The sequence below is a fragment of the Hippoglossus hippoglossus genome, chromosome 9 (genome assembly GCF_009819705.1).
Source record: "Hippoglossus hippoglossus isolate fHipHip1 chromosome 9, fHipHip1.pri, whole genome shotgun sequence".
Classification (NCBI taxonomy): Eukaryota; Metazoa; Chordata; class Actinopteri; order Pleuronectiformes; family Pleuronectidae; genus Hippoglossus; species Hippoglossus hippoglossus.
Window position 1 is genome coordinate 8,293,459 of NC_047159.1, and position 22,882 is coordinate 8,316,340.

At 40.9% G+C, this 22,882-nt stretch overlaps 3 protein-coding genes across 4 annotated transcripts in view; all 3 read right to left on the reverse strand.

Moving 5' to 3' along the window:
• Positions 1-1,177: 1,177 nt before the first annotated feature.
• Positions 1,178-15,620, reverse strand: rnf122 (ring finger protein 122). 2 transcript variants are annotated; one of them, XM_034597009.1, is made up of 6 exons: positions 15,215-15,620; positions 9,667-9,823; positions 4,516-4,561; positions 4,371-4,412; positions 4,176-4,255; positions 1,178-3,092 (listed from the first exon to the last, which is right to left on the reverse strand). In XM_034597009.1, the coding sequence occupies exons 1-6, from the start codon at positions 15,237-15,239 to the stop codon at positions 2,978-2,980; spliced, it is 465 nt and encodes a 154-aa protein (XP_034452900.1). In that variant the 5' UTR covers positions 15,240-15,620; the 3' UTR covers positions 1,178-2,977. The 2 variants fall into 2 exon arrangements, with proteins under 2 accessions (XP_034452900.1, XP_034452898.1); XM_034597007.1 differs by having other exon boundaries at positions 4,176-4,258; positions 15,215-15,617.
• A 741-nt stretch (positions 15,621-16,361) lies between these two features.
• Positions 16,362-19,740, reverse strand: LOC117768541 (gamma-glutamyl hydrolase). The gene is made up of 9 exons (XM_034597005.1): positions 19,537-19,740; positions 19,287-19,401; positions 18,921-18,971; positions 18,738-18,822; positions 18,024-18,162; positions 17,719-17,825; positions 17,441-17,534; positions 17,213-17,350; positions 16,362-16,704 (listed from the first exon to the last, which is right to left on the reverse strand). Exons 1-9 carry the CDS (start codon positions 19,652-19,654, stop codon positions 16,589-16,591), a joined length of 963 nt encoding a protein of 320 aa, XP_034452896.1. The 5' UTR covers positions 19,655-19,740; the 3' UTR covers positions 16,362-16,588.
• A 1,172-nt stretch (positions 19,741-20,912) lies between these two features.
• Positions 20,913-22,882, reverse strand: part of LOC117768542 (nicotinamide riboside kinase 1-like) — a 3,356-nt gene continuing 1,386 nt past the window's right edge. Inside the window, exons 4-8 of the mRNA XM_034597006.1 lie at positions 22,608-22,767; positions 22,280-22,351; positions 22,041-22,147; positions 21,852-21,935; positions 20,913-21,278 (exon numbers count right to left, since the gene is read on the reverse strand). Coding sequence (XP_034452897.1) covers positions 21,259-21,278; positions 21,852-21,935; positions 22,041-22,147; positions 22,280-22,351; positions 22,608-22,767 — 443 coding nt within the window. The 3' untranslated portion in view covers positions 20,913-21,258. The remainder of the gene's footprint in view (positions 21,279-21,851; positions 21,936-22,040; positions 22,148-22,279; positions 22,352-22,607; positions 22,768-22,882) is intronic.

Consider the following 22,882-nt stretch of genomic DNA (forward strand, 5'->3'; position numbering starts at 1 on the left):
AAGTAACGAAAAGTAACTAAACGTAACTAAGTAACGAAAAGTAACGAAAAGTAACGAAAAGTAACAAAGTAACTAAAAGTAACGAAAAGTAACGAAAAGTAACGTAAAGTAACGTAAAGTAACGTAAAGTAACGTAAAGTAACGTGACGTAAAGTAACGTAAAGTAACGTAATGTAACGTAAAGTAACGTAACGTAACGTAAACTAACGTACAGTAACGTAACGTAACGTAACGTAACATGAAGTAACGTAAAGTAACGTAACGTAAAGTAACATAAAGTCACTAAAAGTAACTAAAAGTAATTAAAAGTAACGTGTGCGTGGTACAGCAGCATTGTAACAGGTGGACTGCTTTACCTCTTAGTGGTGCAAGTTATAAATATCAGCTTCAGCGTGACGGAGCGGGAGGCTCAGCTGGCTCTGAGGAACAAAACGGGCCAGAGCCGCCTGTGGGGACTCGTCATCGACACAGGAGAGTATTCTCGTGGCTTCTGTTAGAACTGCATTGAGTTCCTCACCATGACAGATGCTTCAGTCTCTCCTCACTCCAACTTTCTAATTTACTGCAAACTTTAGAATATTTTTGAGCATGTTGAAGCCCTCAGAAAGCCCCTTCTTTTGCCTGAATAATAAGAATAATCCTTACAATTTCAATAGGGCCTCCCACCGTCGGTGCTCGGGCCCTAATAATCACAATAGTAAAAATTATTAGCACACATTAGCTAAAGCACTATGAGAATAACAGTTTTTTTGCATTTGAAGATGTGATAGGATGTCACACCACTTTTTAAAAAACTTATAAGAGAAATAAACAAAAAACTAGAATGAATCTGACTTTATTTCATTTCAAATCTTTTATATTTATTGTCTGCACTTGCCAGTGCCCTGGAAATTCCCCTTAAATTCCTTGTTCATGATTTTGTTTCTATTTCAGTCAATTTCCTATGATTTCAAACCTCTTTTACATGTATAAATATATTAATAATATAATTGTTCTTTATTTCAAATACTTACTATTTCTAGGTATTTTAAGATTTCACACAAATAAAAATAAATAAACCTCATGTTAAATGACTTGAGAAGGAAAACAAGTATTTGGTGGTTAAATATTTTTGATATTTCACCTGATGGTGGCGCCACATACACGTCTATGAGGAAATCATTAAACAAGAGAGGGGGGGTGCGCAAAACAGACAACTGTATTTATTATTGTTCCAAGTTATTTACATCTGTTGGTTTACAAAACGTGGAATGTGGTCAGAATCAGAGCGAACGTTTTCTCCGGCTCATGTGCAACAGGACGTTTTTATTTTTATTTTCTTGGCACACGGATGTGAAGTCAACTCTGTGTGTGTGTGTGTGTGTGTGTGTGTGTGTGTGTGTGTGTGTGTGTGTGTGTGTGTGTGTGTGTGTGTGTGTGTGTGTGTGTGTGAGTGTGTGTGTGTGTCTGTGGGATTACAGTACAAGTGCCTACTGTAAAATGTGCTTTGTGAGTTTTGTGCTAAATTTTGGCAGTGTCTTGCTTCATTAATCAATGTAAATAACAAAAAACACAACCAAGGCATGTAAAACAGAATCAAGAGAAATAATGCCTCAAAACCGTGTATGAAAGTGAGATTTTGTTGCTTCCCAGATGAATTCACGGAACAAGACCTCAGGTCTGCACGGCTGCTTCCCTTTTCTTTAGATGAAGCAGCATCCCTGGTGCTTCATATATACGTTTATAAAAGATTCACCACACCTGAAAACAGGGACCTGCTGTGTTGCGTCCGAGCCTTTGTCTAAAATATTAGACAGACAGACGCATAGAATCATTTTTTTTGAGAATTTCAAAGTGCAATATCAAAAAAAAAAAAACATTTTCTAACAAAGAATCAAAGTGTTACAGTGAGAGGCAGGAGGAGAAAGTTCCTTCCATTTATATTAACACAATAAAACATCCCAGTGGAATAAAAGCAACTGGAGCATGTACAGTATGAAGAACATACATGATATCACTGCAGAGGTGGGCACCCCCATGGATTTCACGCTTAAATCATCAGGATCAGTGGCATTGTGAGAGGACTTGGTTAAAAACACGTATTAATTTCCTGCAGCTTCTTCTGGGAGCGTATGAATAATTTAGTTCTGACTGATGAGGCGTGAATCTACCTTTTCCATCATTTTTCCCTTGTGACTTCAATTTATAATCTAATATCCTTGAAAGCAGATTTAATCAACCATGTCTGTGGCTTCACTTCAGTATTATTTATTCTCCTCTGGCCTCTGTTAAATTGTTGTTCTACTGGTTTATCTTTTTTATCAACTCTTAGAATTTTCTGTTTTGTCAGCAGTTTAACTTCTGTCAATGTTTCCTTGAGCTAATGTTAGGGATGCAGAAATTATCAATTTAAAGTTTTCTCTCACAATTTCTTATCTGAGAGAATAAAGGATCCATTTTCCTAAAGAGTTACGTCACCCACTAATACTGATATTACTCCACATCAGTGCCCACCATCACATACAAACAATCAGACATGCTCACAGGGGACCCTCCTTCCCGACGCTTTCATCCGTCAACACTGATTCGTCCACATCGCTGTGAAAAACAAAACTGTGTCTCTTCCGCTCCAGTGGTACCATTAACCTCACTCGAGGCGGCAGGAGGAGATGTGAAGGATTGGGTGGAGAGGGGGGATGTTGAAAAGAAGAGTGATGGAGTGATGTGTGGGCGGCTGGAGATAATCTCTCAGACACCACAAGGTGTCGTGTTGCCATCTCCGAGATGGTTGCTATGCAACAGCATTCTTCTGAGTCTTCCTCCGGATGGTAACTAGGTTACCCCAACTTAGTATCATCCTGTTGGTGTTTTGCTGTGTTTTAAATGCAAAACCGTGTCCCTCTTCCCTTTTGGTCTTTAACTTATACCAGCTGGTTTGACCAGGGTCCAGTGTGCCCCCCACCACCACCACCACCCAGGCTGGGGAGGTGTTGAGAGGTTAAACCAGTTCATCCAGCAGAGTGCCTATGCTGTGGTGCTGCTCGGGGGGGCCGGCTATGGGTTTGTTGCACATGGGGCAGACGCAGCGAACCTCCAGCCACTTCACCAGACACCTGAAGAAGAACACACACAGGAGAAGTATAACAGAGAAGCCAAACTGAGGGGCCTCTTTTACACCGAGAGATTATCAGGAGATTCCTCTTACTCATTTTCACATGATGCACTGATCGGAACAACTCGTGACCTTTTACTTAGGAAAAGCACTAATGTTACATATATACAGTTAAAATGAGAGAAGAGGAATGTAAAAGTATTAGCAGCTAAATGTACCTGTTTGTGTTCCATGTTTTTTGTCTATTTGTTGCATATATTTGTTGTTTTCTACTATTTTTATGGTGTTGTTTTATTTATGTGAAGGCTTTTGCGACTTTGCTCAGGAAATTAGTTCGACACTAACTAAACTTTATTATTAGCTTATAATTTACTTTATAATTTGACTTCAGTTTACTGCTGAGTTATTGAGCATGTGTTTTGTATTTAGGCAGAAAGGCAGAAAGGCAGAAAGTGGAGAAAATTCCTCCACCGATTCATAATTTATTGCCAGAGAAATTGACAAAAACTGTGAAAGATGCTTCAATTCGCAAAGTTAAGGGAAGTCCTGCTCTGCTGCTAAAATCTGATCCCCGTCAAGATAAAATGAGTTTTTCCATGAACCATGCAACACCTTTCTACGAAGTTTGTTGCATATTTGTTTAGATACTTTTTGCGTAATAAACAAAAGACACCTTGTCACATCCTTGGCGTACGTTACTACCCTGGGGTCTAATCACCAGGCACATTAGTCCCTCCTGACTGATATGTCCAGATTTTCTCTGGGAAAAACAGGCTCCACCAAAATATAACACAGTTTATAAACACCAACCCATGCTTCCTTCTCAATATATCAACATACACAGTGCATGCTGGGAAACCCTGCAGTCGTGACCGCTCCTCTCAGCCTGATAAGCATCGAGGAGGAAATATAAAAATATAAAATATATAAAAACGAATGAATCTGAGCCCCGTTGATTAAGACTTCATACAGTCAGAAAAACACATCTGTCCAACTTTTCATCACCGAACTTCCGAATGAATCATTTTCACGTTAACAAGCCCAGACGGGGGCAAAGCGGTAAGAAGAGCTTCCCTGTACTCACCTCCTGTGGAAAGCATGTTGGCATGGCAACACTCCCAGCTCGTCCTTCACTTTGAAGTCCTCCAAACACACGGCGCATGTCTGCTGCGTGAGCGACAGACGGAGCGCACAGTCGTTTGATGAAATTACCAGTAACAGTTTTAAGTTGTCAAAGACATCAGTGCAGATGTTCTGTGCATGTTAATCACGTTCTTACCCCGTGAAGATTCAGCTTTTTTGGATCTCCTTTTAAAACGACCTGTAGGAGGAACAAAAAATCAGGATGGAGAAAGATGTTTTGATTTTATTTAGACCTTAAGATGTGGTACTATGGACGTATTGGGTCTTGATGTCAGGCTTACCTCCCTGTATCCAAACCGCTCACTCTGGGCTTGGTGTCGTAGTTTGCTGTGGATGAAAAGAGATCAACACTAATGAATAACTTTGCAACTTTAGAATGTGTATAGTTCTCAATCAACCACAGTTTCTCATACGTGTTTACACTGATGGAGGAAATAATCTGATCTGTTACTCATTGCAAAATTAACCAAACACAAAAGTGCTGCAATTATGTTTTTTATGAGAAAATCAATGGTGTAATGGAACAAAGTGCATTTACTCATGTGCTCTGCTGAAGTACTTGATACTTCTACTCAACTAAATTAATACTTATTATTGATCTGGCTGATTATGAATTGACATTCAAAACCTGATTATTATCGTTATACACTATACCTAGCATTAGTTAAAATTAGCACCTTAACTAACAGCAACAGTAAAAATGCTATTTGTACACCCTTGTGAGCTAAATAAATGTTTCTGCTATATCTGTATTTAAGTAAAATTGTAAATGCAGAACTAATACTCATAGTAGTATTTTTACATTTCAAAAGATACAAAAATGTTTAAAAAAGTACAGAGACTGTCAGAAGAAAGTCCTTAAACCTGAAGTAACTAAAAATCTTAATCTAAAGTAAAGTAACTTGCAAGTATAGCTGAGTAAAAACTTACGTAATACTCTCTGAAATGTAGAGGATAAAGTACCATGGCGTTAGATTAACTTAATTACAGTACCTGGGTAAATGTAGTGACTTTCCATAAGAGATAATATTGTTTGTGTATTCATTTAAGTGTTAAACAGCAGGTCATTGGATGAAGGTTCAGATTTGAGTATGTGTGATTAGTTATGTGCGTGCAACTGAAGCTGAGAGTTGACCTAGTTCATGGACTGTCTGTTCTAACAGCTACAGTGGCCACACATACATGGACAAATATGTTTTCCTCTGCAACTACACACATTGTTGACACACCTAAGCAATCAGGAGAGTGCACGCACATGCAAACACACACACACACACAAAGACGGATAATGACTATGTTGCCTGCTTGAATCTCTGCACCACCCCGACCAGCAACAATGGAGAGGAGGAGATCTTTATCACTTGACAAGCTGTGTCTGTTCAGGCAGTTATTTTTGGCCTCTTGTTTTTACACGACTAAACATAGACTCATATGTCTATCGCTGCTTGTGATTCAGGGCCTGAAACCAAATGCGAGAACATCTGAGATGAGAGGTGAATGTTTTTTGTTTCGGTATTATGTGATCTGATCCCACTCGAAATAGAAAAAAAAAATCTCAATGAGTCAGTGGATAAATTAAGAAAATTACAGTTATTCGTTGTTTTTGCGATTCAGTTTATTGTTTACACTAATTGCTGCGAACAATCCTCCGCGTAGAACAATGTGAGGATACACATTTTACATGTGCAGAGGTTTCCCAGGCCTGGAGAATGATGCGGGTGAAGTGGGTGAAAGGGAGACATGGCGGAGCAGTTCACTGTTCCAGCTCAGCTATTGTGCCCAGTTTGCAAGAATAGAAAATCCTGCAGACAGCTACTATTGAGCAGTTGTTACTGAATGAAGGAACAATAGCATTGAAGAGGTGTAGAGTGAATGATATACAGTAATAATAGGTGCAGAAAATTTTAACTGCAACCAAAGCATTTGCTGTTTTTCTACAAACAAGCACAGCAGCGAATTAACCGTTCGACCAATCAGGGGCCGGGACTGACGGGTTGCAATGTAAACATGAGACTACTTATCCCTAGCTGTTTAACAAAGAGACTCTGAGACTTGAGATTTCTAATTTCAGTTTGAAACCGACAATTAAAAATTAGGGTTTAAACTTTTACTTTTGTTAGACAGGTTCGGTGCTTCACTCATGGACACAACATCTCCACAAATTTGGCACAAGCGTTCACTTGGACTCAAGGATGAACTGATTTGAATTTCGTGGTCAAAGGTTAAGGTCGCTGTGACCTCACAAACACATCTGTGGCTGTAGGAACATGATATCTCAAAAACACCTGGAGGGAATTTCTTTAAATCCGTTACAAACGTTCAAATGGACTCAACGATGAATTGCTTGTTTATGAAACCTCTTTAAAATGTCCTTTTTTATATTGCCTTATGTTGCTTTTACAATTAATCACAATAGCATTTACATTGTATGAAAAGCACTTGTTGTTAAAATGTGCTGTACATATAAACTTGCCTTGCCTTAAATTTCCCGACAGACTTAAAAACACAGATTTAACCAACTTAATATTTGTCTCCCTCCTGATAAGCTACCATCTCTCTGTCTCCGTTTTAATACGTGTCAGTAGATGCCTCCATGTAGATGTCAACTGTTAGTTTATTTGCTCATGTCTCTGTTTGTCCTCCAGTCGTCTGCAGGTCAAACAGTTCCTTGTACGAACATTCCCAATGTCCCGGAGCTGCAGGAAATTTGAGAGCTACTTCTAATTATGAGATGTGTGACTGGGCACAGTGACCAGTCATGTTTCCTGTTGGCTCGTGAACAGACGTGAAGGAACTGCCCGTTACTTTGGGATATGCACTCACAGGACATTTCACAGCTCCAGTCTCAAAGATCAGTGACAGTAAATAATACTGGTCAGTGAATTTATTTGTGGAGAGGCAGCTTTCTATCACTGTGCTCTCAGTCCGTGTGCCGTCTGGCTGAAAACACCCTCCGCTTGCCCCCCTGCACCTTGTGCTCCTCAAAATATCTCTCCCACAGTGCGAACACTGTTATAGAAGTTTGGGGTGTAATTATAGATATGATATTTTTGCTGTGTGCGTTTGGCATCTGTGTGGTTTTGCACTCTTGTACATTGCAGGTGCTGCTGTGTAAACGCCCACTTATCCAGCGTTGGAAGAAACGGAACAGACCATGTGCGTTCAGCAAACCTCTCTCTAAACTCAACGGATTAATTCAAACTTTATAAGATTGCCGCATTAATTTGCAGGAGGAATCCTCACACAGAAGAAAAGGGACGGACTTAGATTTTTTCCGACATCGCCGACTCCTGGATACGCAGGATTTAGAGACGGACCCGTCTGAGAGCGATAATAGGAAACCTGCTCCCAACAGAGAATGGCATTCATCACTCAGTATTCATCAGATGAATCACCCGGTCTATAAATGAATTCTCAATCACACTCCCACCCGAGACTACCTTCAGCATGTTAATGGGGCCGAAAGGAAGTGACTCATTGCTTATGATTCATAGGCAAGTGCATTAAAGGGAGAGAGAAAGGAGGAGGAGCCAAGCTTTTCCTGATGGAGTTGATGGTCAATTTAGTGGCGAGGAAAACAAAACACGGATGATTACAGAGCTGACCTCAGCAAAACCAGCCGATCAATCAAAGATGGATCCTGGGATGAGCTGTGCTTTTATGATTTCTGACACTTTTGTCAATATTTTTCCTTTTAGGCACCAACTTCAGTTTAAAAATATTCAAATTATACATATTAAGCAAAAATTTTGCTTCATAATTTTAAATTGGGTTATTACTTGAAAAGCTTTTCATGCTAATGGTTCAGAAAAATATAATTTTCCTCATAGTGTCAACGTGCCAGACGTGCTGCTCGGAATGTAGCGTATTTTTTAACTGTGCAGGATTTTTACACACTATAGTAAAGAGAAACTTGAAAAAGCATAATAAGTTTACTTTAAGAAACAACAACATACAGTACTTTAAGTTTTTTCTGCAGCTGTAACTGTTTACTGGTCAAAATTGCCTTCTCCTCATAACATGTGATCTTTATCAGATGGAGTTTTATATATATATGTATTTAAAATATTGTTTTTTTCTGACGACCTTACAGACTCATTTGTATTTGCTATCTGTATTTCACTTGGTGCAATTATTATAATCAAAAAATAATGAGCTGCAAAGGAGGAAAATGTACAGAATTGAGCCAAAGGTTCTTCTCACCTGCTGAACACCAGCTACCAGTGTTACTGACATTTGTATTGTGACGTTTCCATTTTCATTTTACTGTGTTTTTCAGACAGCACTTGTCTCTACAAGCAACAGACATTTGAGGAGAATATCCAAATCCTATTTTACCACTTTAGGTAATTTGCCAAATACAGATTCTGAGTCTTCTAAAGACAGCTTGGGAAATAAAACGAATACTACTGCAGGTGTTGTTGTTGCCTGATGAGGTTTCATACAACACCAACGTTGGGTTTTGTGTACTCCCACTGTTTGCTGTGTGTATTTCGAGCTGAGTTTCTCTGCTCAGTTTCCCTCACTGCTGTCCTCACACATTGTGACGGGCCTGTTTCCCGTTGCCTCATATCCTGTCCTTCAGACACAAACGTCGCCTCAGCTCATCGGGGAGTTCACAGTCAGCAGCAGGAGAGGTCACCCTGTTTCTCTAATGGTTTTTTATAACGCCCTCCCTCCCTCACTGTGTTTCTGTGCTGCACACACACACACACACACACACACACACACACACACACACACACACACACACACACACACACACACACACACACACACACACACACACACACACACACACACACACACACACACACACACACACACACACACAATCTCCCTACTGTAGAGGTTTTGCAGAACAGCAAAGTCAGTTTGTCACTACGTCACACACCCAAAATATCTCAAAACGAGTGCACAGATTGACATGAAATTTGTTGCACACAAGTATGTTTGTCTATCTGCTTGTGCAACAACATGTACGTGCATCACAGACCATTTATTAAATGTGTCTATAGCTGCTTGCATAGACACTTATTTTCAAAGCTGCTTTTTTTGATCCTTTGGTTCATTTCCCCATCGTTACAATTCATTGGGGAAGATCTTAAGACAGAAGTTGTGCACAGATGCAGAACAACCACACCAGCACCCTTCAGAGGAAGTTGTCTCCATTCGGTCACAAAAACCACACTGACCCGACTACACTGTTTCCTGCAGGTTTTAGCTAAATGGTCAAATGCACAATGCCTGTTGGGATGTGGATAAGCATCGGCGATAGTTGCCAGCAGCTGGATAAAGAATCAAGGTCTGACTTACACCCCTCCATCTTGATAGTTACTGCAGATGTGGCCTTCATCAGGACCTTCTTCCTGTGGGTTTTTGTTGTTATGGTTTGTTAAGAATCTCATATTTCTGTTTGGGTCACCCCTCACCTGATGAAGTAACAGCAGAAGATGAGGCTCAGGATGAAGACGAAGATGCCCGTCCCGAAGATGACCATGTAGATGTTCAGAGGCAGGTCCTGGAAGGTGATGGGCGGCATGGTGCACGACTTGTTGGCGTAAACCAGTCCCAGACCACAGAAGCACCCTGAACAGAGACGACGGCAACATTTAAAAACACATTAAAGGGAAGAGGAGGGGAGGACTGACGCTGACTAATGCAGAAATGTCTCAAAACACAAGTGGACGCGACTGCACACATATCTCTTCTCGCTCATACTTCCTTTGTTGCGTGATTTTCATGGGCAGCTGCGGGTCAGACCTGCAGCTGTGTCCGTTTCAAATGGAAGCAAAACATTAGAGCTTCAATCACACTCGAATACACAGACAAAAAGGTTGTGGTTAAGGGGTAGAGAAAGACGGCCACTGCACCCCTGTGATGGTGAACGAGTCCTTTTCTTTTACTTAAACATAGAAAACAGTGTTAATGCGGTATCCAAGCAACTGTGTCGCTCTGCACGGCGTCTTTGTCTGATGTGGTTCATTAAAATAGACGAGAAAGTAGCGGTCAGACATCGATGAAAACATTATATTTAGTAAATGTACAAATTAAATATCTTTTCACACTCTTAAGAATCAGAAGGTGCAATTGGATTAAAATAGCACCATTAAATATCATCTTAGAAACACAATGTGGGTAGATTCAGTATTCTGGTTCATGGAGGTGATTCTATCAAAGTGAATTACAGACGAAGCAGCCTGATATTTTCACTTCTTGAACTGGCTGCTTCGCATTGAGCTTCACTCCAGACAGATGGTTTCCCCATTACAAGTTCCCTCCCTCGTCTCATCCGTCTTCCTTTACAGCTACGCTGCTGTGCGTGAGTGTTCGTTTTTTCCAGGAAACAGAAAAATCACTGACACAATATCACATGACATTGGAGAAGTTGCAGTATGTGTGCATTTTACAGCATTTGGCAAGTTGTGCGTGTTGTGTTATTTATCGTGTATGAGACGAAACATGTATTCCCCCATATCAAAAGAACAAAGTGAGAGGCTCAGGCTGAAAATGTAAGAGTTGTGCATTAGTCGGAGATACAAAGAGCTCACTTGTGATTTGTGTGAGTGTGCATGAGTAATGAGAAGTCAGTATCAGGAAGTGAGAGGGGGCTTTGTGAGATCGGGGTCACATTAACCCAGTGGGGCGATAGTGAGTCGGAGCGAACCCGGGACTCGTCTCTTTCTGCTGATACGAACCTCTCCGAAGGCCGCGAGCAACCGAGAGCAGAGAGAGTCTCACACTCCACAGCAGCAGATTTCTGATTAGCCCGCCTTCACCCAGAGACAAGCTGCTGATCAGTAAAAGCAGCCTGTGTATTGTTTAATCATCATACAGAGCTCCACAGTGTTGGCCTTCTAAACCACACAGCAGTCTGTCACACAAACTGCACCGTGCTAAACTGCACTAAAACAATTTTAAACACAAAGACAAAAGGTGCGGATAAATAGGAGGACAGACAGAAGGACAGATTGGTAAATGATGGACATATGGTTGGGTGATGATATATAGAGAAATGGACAAAAGGGCAGATTAATGATGGACAGATGGAAGCAGAGATGATGCATGAGTGGATGGTGGAAGGATGAAAATTGATAAATGAACAAACGGATGGACAGAAGCACCGATAAGTGAATGAAAAGACAAATGGATGAATGGATGAATGAATGAAGTCACTTTGACAGATGATGGAAATACAGATGATGCATGGACGTGGATGGACAGAGGGACAGGGATTGATTAATGGGTGGAGAGAATGATAGACTGACGAATGGATGAATGGATGCATGGAGACAAACAGAAGTATGGATAGAAACATAGCAGGATAGATGGATTGAAGAAATGCAAGAACAGAGGGACAAACCAATACAAAGAACTGGTGGATTAATTAATAACGAACAGATGGATGGATGGATGGACAGACAAGTGGACAAAGAGATGAATGGATGAATAGATGATCCGATAGAAGTAGATACTGACGAATGAATGGATGATGGACGGACAGACAGATGGATGGACAGACAGATATCAGGATGAAAGAGGAGACTATTAAGAAGGATGGAGACATTTACCCAGTTTCATTTCGCTGAGATGACTGTTGTTTTCTTGGGGCAGGTGTGTGATTGATTCCGGTATTTCTCGACTCTGCTACAGGCAAAGTAACACGTTGACATTTGTGTTTGACATTTCTCCCGCCTCACAGTGGAAATTGCAGCACGGGGAGGATCAATACCTCCCGCCTCTTAGTTTCACTCACATCGAATGAGCAGTGATGCTCCATTAATCGAGGCTCTTCATTGAAAGCTGCGCGTTCAAGTTCCACCTTTTAATAACTTCTCTCAGGAGAGGGGATCGTTGACAGAGACATGGACGATTGCCTGAACCTGCGTCAGCAACAACGTCATCACGACAGAGTAAACTCAACACAAACGGATAAAAGCGGATAAATGTGCAGAGCTGGAGCCAGGATCTTAGAAACACCAAGGACATGAGTCCTAACACTCATTCCTCCTAAACGAATGTTTGACTAGTCACCAACCAAAAGAAAAATACTATCTGCGGTGGTAAACACTGAAAGGTTCAAATCCCAGTTCACCTGGGTACCCTTTGTCAGCTGCATGGGATTGGCTCCAGCTCCCCCTGGCACCCTCAAAAGGGTAAGACAGAGGGATGGATGGATGGATGGTTAATCTTAAATTAAAGAGGGTACATCAGTGTAGGGCCCTGTGTCACATTTCACAAGTGTCTACAGACTCTTCCTCTTCCCCACATGCAGTCACATGTTTAGATATTAGGTCAGCATAAAACTAACACGTGAACCATGTGCATTATTTTTAAAAAACTCCTTTTTCGTGAAATCAGCTCCTCCATATTCTCGGAATATCACTGAGGGCACGACCTCCGTGTCCACGAGCGTAGCCGAACACATAAAGACGTGACCATCAAAACAAACAACCTCATTTTCTCTCTATTACCTTTATATTTGTCGCGTAGTCTGCTTCACAATGATCATCATCAGACAAAGAGACATGAGACGGGGGGGGGGGGGGGGGGGGGGGGGGGGGGACATGTCTCTGCTCCGTCTGTATTCATATCAGTGCACAGCTGACGGCACCAATCATCTGTGAAGCTGCTGCACTCACAATCCAAACACGGCTCATTTATATTCAAGTCTTTACGTGTGTGTGTGTGTGTGTGTGTGTGTGTGTGTGTGTGTGTGTGTGTGTGTGTGGGCTCATCATGTCACGACACACGTCTCTCTCCTCCACCTTTGTGTGCGTGGAGAGCAGACAGCTATACGTGGTATTTTGCTTTGGGTGGAGCTCTGTATGACCACTGACCTATATATTGGCAACACTCAGGAGGCGCCCCATTGCCATGGCGATGAGAGTCGCAGATGCAGAAAAAGGGGATGAGGGCTAGCCTGCGAAAGTTCTCGTGTCGAGGACGGAGAGGAACGGAGGTGATGGGCAAATGTGACAGGTTCTCGCGTTGTTGCTCGAAAAAGGCAGGAAAGTCCCTCAGTGATTTGACGGTGCTGTAAAATACCTCGAACATGGCAGCGTCCCTGACAGCTCCTGTGAGATGCCTGGTGGGGTTTTGTCCTATATACGCCGCGCTCACACAAAGCTGCTGCTTCTTCGCCGTCGTTCCGCTGCTGCCGCTCACACTAAAGGCAGAACTTCCCATCAAATATTCAGCAGTTCACATGAGGGGGAAACACTCAAGGCATGCCTGCATGGCTGCTGGCTGCAGTTTTCAGAAAAGGAAAAGCAGGTCGGACTTAAAACTCCCCCATCACATGCATGGAGGTGCCACACATGCACAATGATGTACGGCCGCGGATACATGCAGAGAGCAGACGCTCAGCTGCTTGATGTTGCTTTGTTTTTCCAGCAGATTTACATTCTTTGATACTGTGTGTGTGTGTGTGTGTGTCTGTACTATTTCCCCGATGAATAGCAGGGGAGTAGAGCAGCACAAAGGGAGCGATTGTTCATGTCTGAACACCAACAGTCCAGCGAGGAGGCTGCTGCACTCAAACAGTCAGAGTCAGAGGAAAAACACCTCTAATCCATCATCTCCACCAGGTCTCGCCGTGACAATGACCTACTGATGCACCGATTCACCGCAATGAAAGGTTTCTCTTTTATTTTTGTTAAAGCACGGCCGATGCACCTTCGAACACACACACACACACACACACACACACAACCGAGCGTTTTCAAACACGACGGAGAAGCTGTTTAGACTTTTCAAGATAATTTGTACGAGGTCAAGAGGAGTGTGAGCGAGTCACTTCAGATGGAGGCCGTCAATGTAAACAAGATTACCCACAGAGTCAAACGTTACACACAGAGCACAATGACAGGCCTTGTGTGCCTCGCAATCGGGATTAATCTAGAAGGAAATAAAGGGCTCTATTGATTAAGCAGTCTCTTTATTCTACTAGTAAATACACACATTGATTAAACATTTAGATTATCAGTGTTTTAACATATTCTTGATAGCCAAGAAATCCAACCTTTACTATTAGCCTGGATTGTTAAAGGGATACCATTCAGGTGAATTTATAAGCACCAGCCTGTATAAAGCAAAAAACACACAAAATGGTTTACCACACACTAATGAATCTGCCAATTAATCCTTTTGTCTATAAAATTTCTGAAAATTGTGAAAATATATACAATTATTGCTATATCATTTTCATCTATATATTACAATATAACAAAGATTAAATGTATATCGATATAAATTTGTTATGCTTTGTGCAAAAACTGTGAGGAGGTATAACAATTGATTGACCTCAAATGTGTAAAATATTTAGCTGTTTCTCAAGTGGTTGTCATATAAGAGTTTAAACACACAACCTTCACTCGGAAGTAAACATCATTCTTTAACGATAATGTGACATTTATCGTGATGCTTATAAATATCGACTGATATTACTGCTCGTTTTTTGTTTGTGTACAATATTTAGGCACACGGCCCAGGCCTGAGGTAAGTTTATAAGCAATATAGTATTTGTATAGTAGCATTAGTAGTAGTATTTTAGTAGTATTTATTCAATAAAAACATTTTAAAAAAATTGGTACACTATAATTAAATTTTTTGTCTATAAAATGTTGAACCATTAAAATTAATAGATGGCACAGATATTCTGTAAAGGCTGTAATGACAAAGATTTAAATCCTGAGAAGCTGCAAGAAACCAGAGACTGAGGGGATTCAAATAAAGTTTTTCAAAAGAATAAGGTGCTTTAAACTTACTGTCAGGCATCACTTAAGTCTTAATATAAGGGATTTTATTTATGGTGTGATTTCCTTCACACTGGAAATGTGTAGAAAGCCACTGTGGTGATTCTGTAATCTGTCAACCTTGAGAGACTGACTCCTCGGAAATAAACAGACAGTGTTGGAACACATTCATCCCAGAGGCCTGAGACAAACACTCCCACTAAGATATAAAATGACCGCTCACCGTTACACCACTGAAACGGGTGCATCAATGCACCAGAGGTGTGGGGGGAGAGTCCTCGCCGGCGGGATCCGATGCGTGTTTACCAACAAGCCGCAGCCGCCTGTGCAGATGGTCGATGTTGATGATGGTGGAGGTGGTAATAAAGCGGAGCCAGACACCAGTGAGCCAGCAGCGCAGAGATGATCGAGACAAAGGCACCTGTATGAAAAATAAACGGTGCGTAAAAGACGAACAAAAAACGTGCGTAAAAAGGCCAAAGTGTATGTCACATTATTGATGCGCTGCAGATTGAAAACGAGGTGATCCCCCTCTGCTCCGGTCCTCAGTGCGTCTGCTCTGACTCTGTTATTATTAATAGACTGAATGGAAGCGTGACCCAGCAGCAGCATCTGTGGGAGAGAGAGAGAGAGAGAGAAACTGGAGCACTGGAGCCTCCTCATCCCGCCCCCGTCAGCACCGGACTGACGTGCGCGCCGACCAATCCTCGGTCTGCCTGCGTGCGCGTTTGTTGTGACGGGCTGCGTGTGCTTTGTGCCACCGAGCATCGTCATCATCAGTTTCCTAATGAATGCATGTTTTACAGACTAATAAATCAAAGGATAAAAACCAGGGGCGAGATTTACAAAGAAACACTGAGGTTATGAGTCCAGGGCCGGATTAACCCTCTGAGGGGTCCTGGGGCTAAAATCAGCCGTGTGGCCCACTTTGCCCCCCTTTCTTTCTATTCATCCATTATCTATAGGCCTACTGCTTAATATGTGGGGGTCACTGGGCAACTGGGGCTAATCCCAGCTGACAAGGGGTGGGTGGTGGGGTACACACCGGACAGGTCACCATCACAGGGTCAACATACAAACTACTATTCACAACTGTGGCCACCTGACCTGCTAAACTGTGAGAAAACTCCACAGGCCCCTGGGATCAGGTTGGAACCCAGGCCCTTCCTGCTGTGGGGACAGTAATCTGAATATTTCTTGGTTGTTGGTCAGACAAATTAGAGACATTTGAAAATATCCCCCTGGGCTTTGAAATGATTTAAGAAAAAATAAAATAAAAATGTATAAATCAATAAATAATAATCTTCTGAGAAAGATGGTGTGATATTATTGTCCTTGATGTCTTTTAAACAAGCAGTGAGCTGAGACTGTTTTGTCAAACACTTATTTATTGACCTTAAAGTTGTGAAATATAAACAAGTGTAAACAACACTGGAGCAGAAACATCTCCACAGCGTAACAGACATGCACTGTACTGAACAGCAGACACACACACACACACACAGCTGTTACACACAGATCTGGACTCAAGGGCCATGTTGCACAATAAACTGTACAGAAAGGTTTGTTTTGTTCATCCACAGAGTGACACACAGAGTCAGAAGAAGTAGAGCTGCTCATATCCTGTGATGTTTCCAGCATAGATGGGCGTGTAGCTGTAAATCAGTGACGAGGCCTCTTCCTCAGGGTCAAACCGATGTGAACTTCTCCTTCCTAAACGAAGCAGAAGTGAGATCAATGTAAATAACATATACACGAGGAGAAAATCTGTAAAACAAACTGTACTGTAAAAGTCTTGACTATAATATTTGTGTTATCTTGAGCATAATCTGGATGAATTAAAGTGGGAAACTACACCTGTATGAAAGGTGTTATACAAATAAACATACAAATAAAGTTTGATGGATTATTGAAAAGTATCTTGCAATTGTTGGTCTGCATTTCTAAATCCAGAAATTAAATCCGACGTTATATGTAATTTAAGTTGCAATATCAATTTTTACTGGGATATTTAGATATAAGCATGAGTGAATGTAAATCACTCACAGTTATCTCATAGTAACCAGGGATTTTAAGGGGCCTTGGTGTTAATACTAACTAAAAAAATCTCTGACAGTTGCCAAATATATCTCATGTCAGAGTATTTATCGTCATATCCTGTGAATATAATTCAGACCCAATGATAGTGACTAGTGATGATGACCTGTGCTTTTCATCTTACCTTCATTGACAAAGAACTGAGCCAGCAGAGACGATAACTGGACAGCGTGAGGGGAGTGAGGAAAGTTCTTCTTTCTGTTCCACTGAAAACGATTCACCTCCGGGTGCCACTGCACTCCGTAGAAGGGATATCTCTTTCCTGGTGGGGAATAATTAAATATGCCGTTATTACAACCCCATTGTAGAGCAGGGATTAAGTTTGTGAGTATAAATAAAATAATCTTGTAACCTTCTATGGTTGAGACAAAGTGGGCTCCGTTTTCAGCAACGTTTGTAGACAGGAGGGAAAAGAAATTTCTCAGCTTGGCGTTTTCCTGGAAGCTCTGGAAGAACATTTATTCAAGTATTACAATATGATTTAAATACTCCATGTTTTATGTAATAGTAGAGATTTTTTTAGGTTGCTTCATGAGCGGATTGTCTCTGATTTCATTTCTCAGAGCAATGACAAGACAAAACCTCAACATGGAAAGTGAAACAAGGTGCGCAGTGACACTTCTTCTTTACCTCTACTGTCAATCCATAGTTGTGGAAATTACCAGTCAGTGGTTCTTGGGTCAAAATCTTCATAAACTCCTCAGAGAAACCCTGGAACATCCGGCTGGAGTGGGCCTCTGCAGGGAAAACACCCTGTGATCAGTAACTTGACTCTACTGACACTAAGTGGTATAATTCAGTACACACAGTACCTCTGGAAGTTTTGCTAAACAATCAAATATTAAACCTTGAGTCTATTTAAAACATGTTCCTTGTACTTTAGTAATAAAACTTGCACACATAAAGACGTCCACAGTAATGTAGTGATCTATTACCTGTGGTCAGGTTGAGGGGCAGCGCTATGTTCTCTGCTGTGGTGTTTGTCAGCAGATTTTCACCGGCCACCAGAACAGTCAGGAGCTGCAGGCCCATGCATGTGCCCCAGATCGGGAAGAAGTCCCCCGCGTCGTTGGCCTGGAACACACAGAGTCAGAATTTCACTTCTCAGGACAATTCAGGACCAAAATCTTATTGATGCAATGACAGAAAAACTATATTATTATGTAATTATGTAGTGTGGTGCTGATTACTGGGAAATAAAAAAAAGTTCTGTTATCTGAGTTTTGTTAGTCGTGTTGATCTTTTTGACTTATAGAGAAATTTCCTTTTAAAAAAACTTCTATTTCATTGATAATAGAATTTTTACTCTCGATATATGTTGAGTTGTACATTTGGAGACAGGTTTTGAATTATTTCATGTTCAGAGGACCTGCTGTGCATTAACTGAAAGATCATACTACAAAGATCATTTGTGTTTATCCATGAAAATATAGAAGCACAAGATAAGAATAGTAGCAACTATTTACATATAGTCTATTTAACTACTCATTTTGAAATGGTATGAGGCTGAAAAATATAAAGTTCCCTTAAAATGAATTCAAACGTTATACTGAACTGCACAAGACTGGAGTGAATTCGCTGTTTTTATACGATATACTTCAATAGACAGACAAAAATAATATTTAAAATAATTATTCAGTAGTACAAACCTTCAAAGCGAGTCTATAAAAAATCTTCGCCACCTTGGCAAAGTCTGACTTCTCCAAATCTACAGCTCCTCCGATGAGAAGCAGACTGAGGAGACATCAAACGGTCAGAGCAGGGAACTGATGTCGTTATTGTGTTTATATATGACATATACAACACATTTGCAGTTATATACTGTGACTCACCCATTTATCTGGTTGAAGATGTTTTCATATTCAGCAGCAGTGTGAGTCAATCTGCAGACACAACAATGTTAACTATATTATTTTACATGCAGGAAAAAAAGGCGACAGAAAATCCAGGGTTAACATCACCTACATTATGTGATTCACGGCTCCATGGAAACTGCATTTATGCTTTTTCATAAGAGATATCGTCCTCAAACAAATGTGTCTAATATTCCTATCTGAAGTATCACTGTCAACATTTCTATTCTGTAGATTTAGAAATTTGGGCCAGTGCCTGATCCCTGAAAATTAATAATTTTAAAACTCCAGGTAAATTCCATCCACATTTACTGTTGCAAACACCACAAATGAAGAGGACTCCACCTGATCGGCATCACTCTGCTGCCTCCGGACTCGGCGTACTTCACGTAGGACGAAGGTATGAAGGTTTCCCCCCAAGGTTTCAGGAAATCATCTGAAACGATCTGAGTCAAAATACCTGCGGGACAAAAGCACCTGTGACTGGTCTGAAAACAGAACCTGCAGATAAGGTTTTGTTTGATACTTTTCTTTGATGTTTGTTTGATCCAAACTTCTTTTTATGACCCTGATACTGACACTGGATTCCACTCACCGATCACTGGTCTGTCGTTCAAAGCCTCCTGGTTGAGTGCAGTCGGCATAGCTCTGCTGCTACAGAGGCAGCCGACGAGAACAAAACACAAAAATGATGAAAATCCCACGTTGGACATGTTTTCCCCTCAGTCTCCACTGATCGTTTGAGGCTGAATCGAGTGTCTGGTCCTATAGCGAGCAGTTACTTATGAGAGAAGCTGCAGCACACTGATATATATCGAGCCAGAAGAGGATATAGTCAGGACAGGGAAGTGAGGAATTCCCAGGTTTACATGCGATGACACATGTCCTGAACATGCCAGTTGACTGCTGAGGCAAACACAAATGTTCTGCTGACAGAGTCGGACTTTCTGGCAAAATTCTGATCGGTTAGTTTGCAGGAAGTAATGCAGCTTCGTGGATCAGAGGTGGGTTGTGAAAGAAGGGTAAAACAATTTATAGCGTGAGAACGTTTGAGAGTGCAGCTCAGTTCGCACGGCACATTGGAGTCAACGTGCAGTCAAACTGGTTCCACTGTAAAAGAAGAGGCAGGTACTTTACTGCATGGGTGTGCACAGACTGAGAGCAGTGCATGTAATAGATAGCGTCCTGGTAACAGAGGTCAAATGTCTTGTAACAACCAAGAAACACACTGATGAAGACTGTGGAGTGTCATTAAAAGATAATAAGTAGACCTTGAGTTAGTCAGATATATATGAAGTTTATGAAAGAAAGAAGAAATTAGTTGATCAATAGGGACTTTGGGGCACGATTACACTTTGAGTGATTTTTGGCTGTTGTAGATTTTTGTTTTCCAATTCTCACCTGGACGGGACACTCTGGATCCTTGTTGTTTTTATGATGATGAATAAGAATACCTGGTTAAAAATGTGACTTTGAGTTTTGATGTTTCTTTTATTGTGAATCAGACACTGATTTGTTTTCAGGTCACAGAGGAAAAAGAAACAGGGTCACTAGTTTGTCTCCAGTGTTTCTGATCCAACCACAAGGTGGAGACAAAGGACATCATTCATACACATACATAACCATAGATTGTGTATAAAGATGGACGACATGACAGCTCACCAAGAGTAAAGCCAAAGCATCTCGATCGCCCCCTGGTGGCGGGATGCGGTACGGGTCACATCATTATCAAGTTCAATTCGTTGATTGACAGCTGATACCGTGTTGCGATTGGTCCCCTGATCGCTACGGCACAGACTCTGGCTCCAAATGACGTACTCAGGCTCAAGATGGCAGTGATCGTATCAGGGATAGTTTAGCTTGATTACTAGATAGTTGGTGGAAGTAGAGAAGCGTCGTCCATCTTTATCTACAGTCTATGTCGTGAACCAGTGGCTGCTTTGACAAATTATAGGAAATCAAAATATTATTAATAATTATTATAATATAATATCCAAATATTAGTGACAGTCTTTAGCAATTATTTGTACATCAAATCCTTACATATTAAAAGACATATTACTGTGACACGAACAAAGTGTAACATATCACATCAGTTCACTGTATGTCTCATATTCAGCATTAAAAAAAAAATAATATTCAGGTTTCCCAGAGTGTATCCTAACTTTGTAATACTGTCCGTTAAAAGAGGTTCACTGTTATGCTGACAGCGTCTCTCCAGACTCCAGCTGTGCAACTTCATATACTACAACATCAGTTCATTGTTATCCACTGCTTTGGTCCTTTCCGCTGCAGTGGTCACCACCTTCAGAGGAGTTCAACTTTTTCTGTCTTTCTCTGCAAAAACAAGAAATCCATGAAATCAAATGAGTAATCTGACACATCAGAGCATCATAACACAGTGAGATATTTAAGTCATATATGTTAATGGTGTTGAAGAGTTCATCCAAGGGTCTGTACCTCCATGTACACATTCATATATATATTTTTTTAATTCAAAATATTCACAGCCAACAAAGAAAACACAAAAAAATTACTTATTACTTCAGTATAATTTGTTGATGATGAATTGTTTTATAATACTTGCAGCGAACTGGCTTCAATTTACATCTGCTTCACTGAAAGATGTGTGTAGTCTCGACTGTCTTAAAGAAAACTGTAACTATTGAGTCAGGCAACAGAACTGAGAACGAGATTTTATAGATGTACCGTACTATCTCCCTGCAAACCAGTAAGGTGTCAGAATTGAATGTCAGAATTTTGTCCAATAATGCAAAGAGAAACTGACGCAAGACTCACTGAGAACTGAAACAGATAAATAATTGATAATAAGAAAATAAGAAAGATAAATAATTTGTGACTTGTTGTGAGAGATCTCCAGAGAAAAAGCTATTATCTCTAATACTTACCCCCCGAGTCTGTCTATTTCCTGACAAACATATTCACACACAGCGTCCAGCAGTTCGTCTTTTGGCTTCAGTCCATCCAGAATCACTAAAGAAACAAATGCTGAACATATAAGAGACATGCTCCAATAATCACAGACCCACTCCCATCCACACACCCTGAACTGAACAGTATCTTTGACTGGACTCTCACCTATTCCAGACACCATGCTCTCCATCTCCCGCCGGTTCTTCAGGTACATCGGCCACACATACCTGTCAAAGTAACCAGGAGGATCAGGAGGGGTGTACACCCGGGAGCTGTCAATCAAAAAGAAACGGAGGTAAACAAATTATGATGTGTGTTTATTGCAGCTCAACGAAAACTAAATCCATTACGAGGAACAGAAAACAGTAAATTTATTTGTTTGATGATAAAATAAAATCGGACACCTTCGTCTCCCCTTGCAGACGTCATATGGAATTTCCAGGAAGAATCTTTTGTCAAATAGATCATTCAGAGGCCTGGGAAGGTAAACAATAAACACACACACGATAAAATACATATAATATTTATACATATAAATATAATGTTTTTGGCAAATGTCAGATTTAGCATATTCAGCTGATTAACAATTATCTAATTATTATTTTAGTTTTGCCAGTATTGTGTAAGAAAACATTGAGCCTGTATAATACACTATTCCAAATTATTTATAATTTTGAAATCATTATGATAATGATTGAAATAAACGTGGTGACTGATTCCTGTCTCGTGTACCTGTGGTTGAAAATGAGGAATCCCTCGACTATCAGCACACACACGTCGGTCGGTGTCGTCGCCTCTGGGTTCAGGTCTCGCTGCCTCAGGAACGACTCAGGATCTCTTTGCCACGAGTGGACCTCGCTCATCATCGTGTCCATGTGGAGAGCACTGAGCGCTGAAACCCAGCAGCGACGCTACATGAGCACAAACACGTTCTCAGAGACATTTATACACACTTTTTCATCTTGTGACTGAATGTAAAATCTTGAAGAGATCAAATCCAGAGTAAT

What these genes read in the sequence shown, in the direction of transcription:
- rnf122 (XM_034597007.1), bottom strand. Translation starts at nt 15,239, where the DNA reads ATGCACCCGTTTCAGTGGTGTAACG. An exon ending in CCCGTTTCAGTGGTGTAACG is followed by an intron (nt 9,824 to 15,214) that starts GTGAGCGGTCAT and finishes GTCTCTGTTCAG; the next exon opens with GGTGCTTCTGTGGTCTGGGA. An exon ending in AGCGGTTTGGATACAGGGAG is followed by an intron (nt 4,413 to 4,515) that starts GTAAGCCTGACA and finishes TTCCTCCTACAG; the next exon opens with GTCGTTTTAAAAGGAGATCC.
- LOC117768541 (XM_034597005.1), bottom strand. Translation starts at nt 19,654, where the DNA reads ATGTCCAACGTGGGATTTTCATCATTTTTGTGTTTTGTTCTCGTCGGC. An exon ending in ACTATGGATTGACAGTAGAG is followed by an intron (nt 17,535 to 17,718) that starts GTAAAGAAGAAG and finishes ATGTTCTTCCAG; the next exon opens with AGCTTCCAGGAAAACGCCAA. An exon ending in CTTTGTCTCAACCATAGAAG is followed by an intron (nt 17,351 to 17,440) that starts GTTACAAGATTA and finishes ATTCCCCACCAG; the next exon opens with GAAAGAGATATCCCTTCTAC.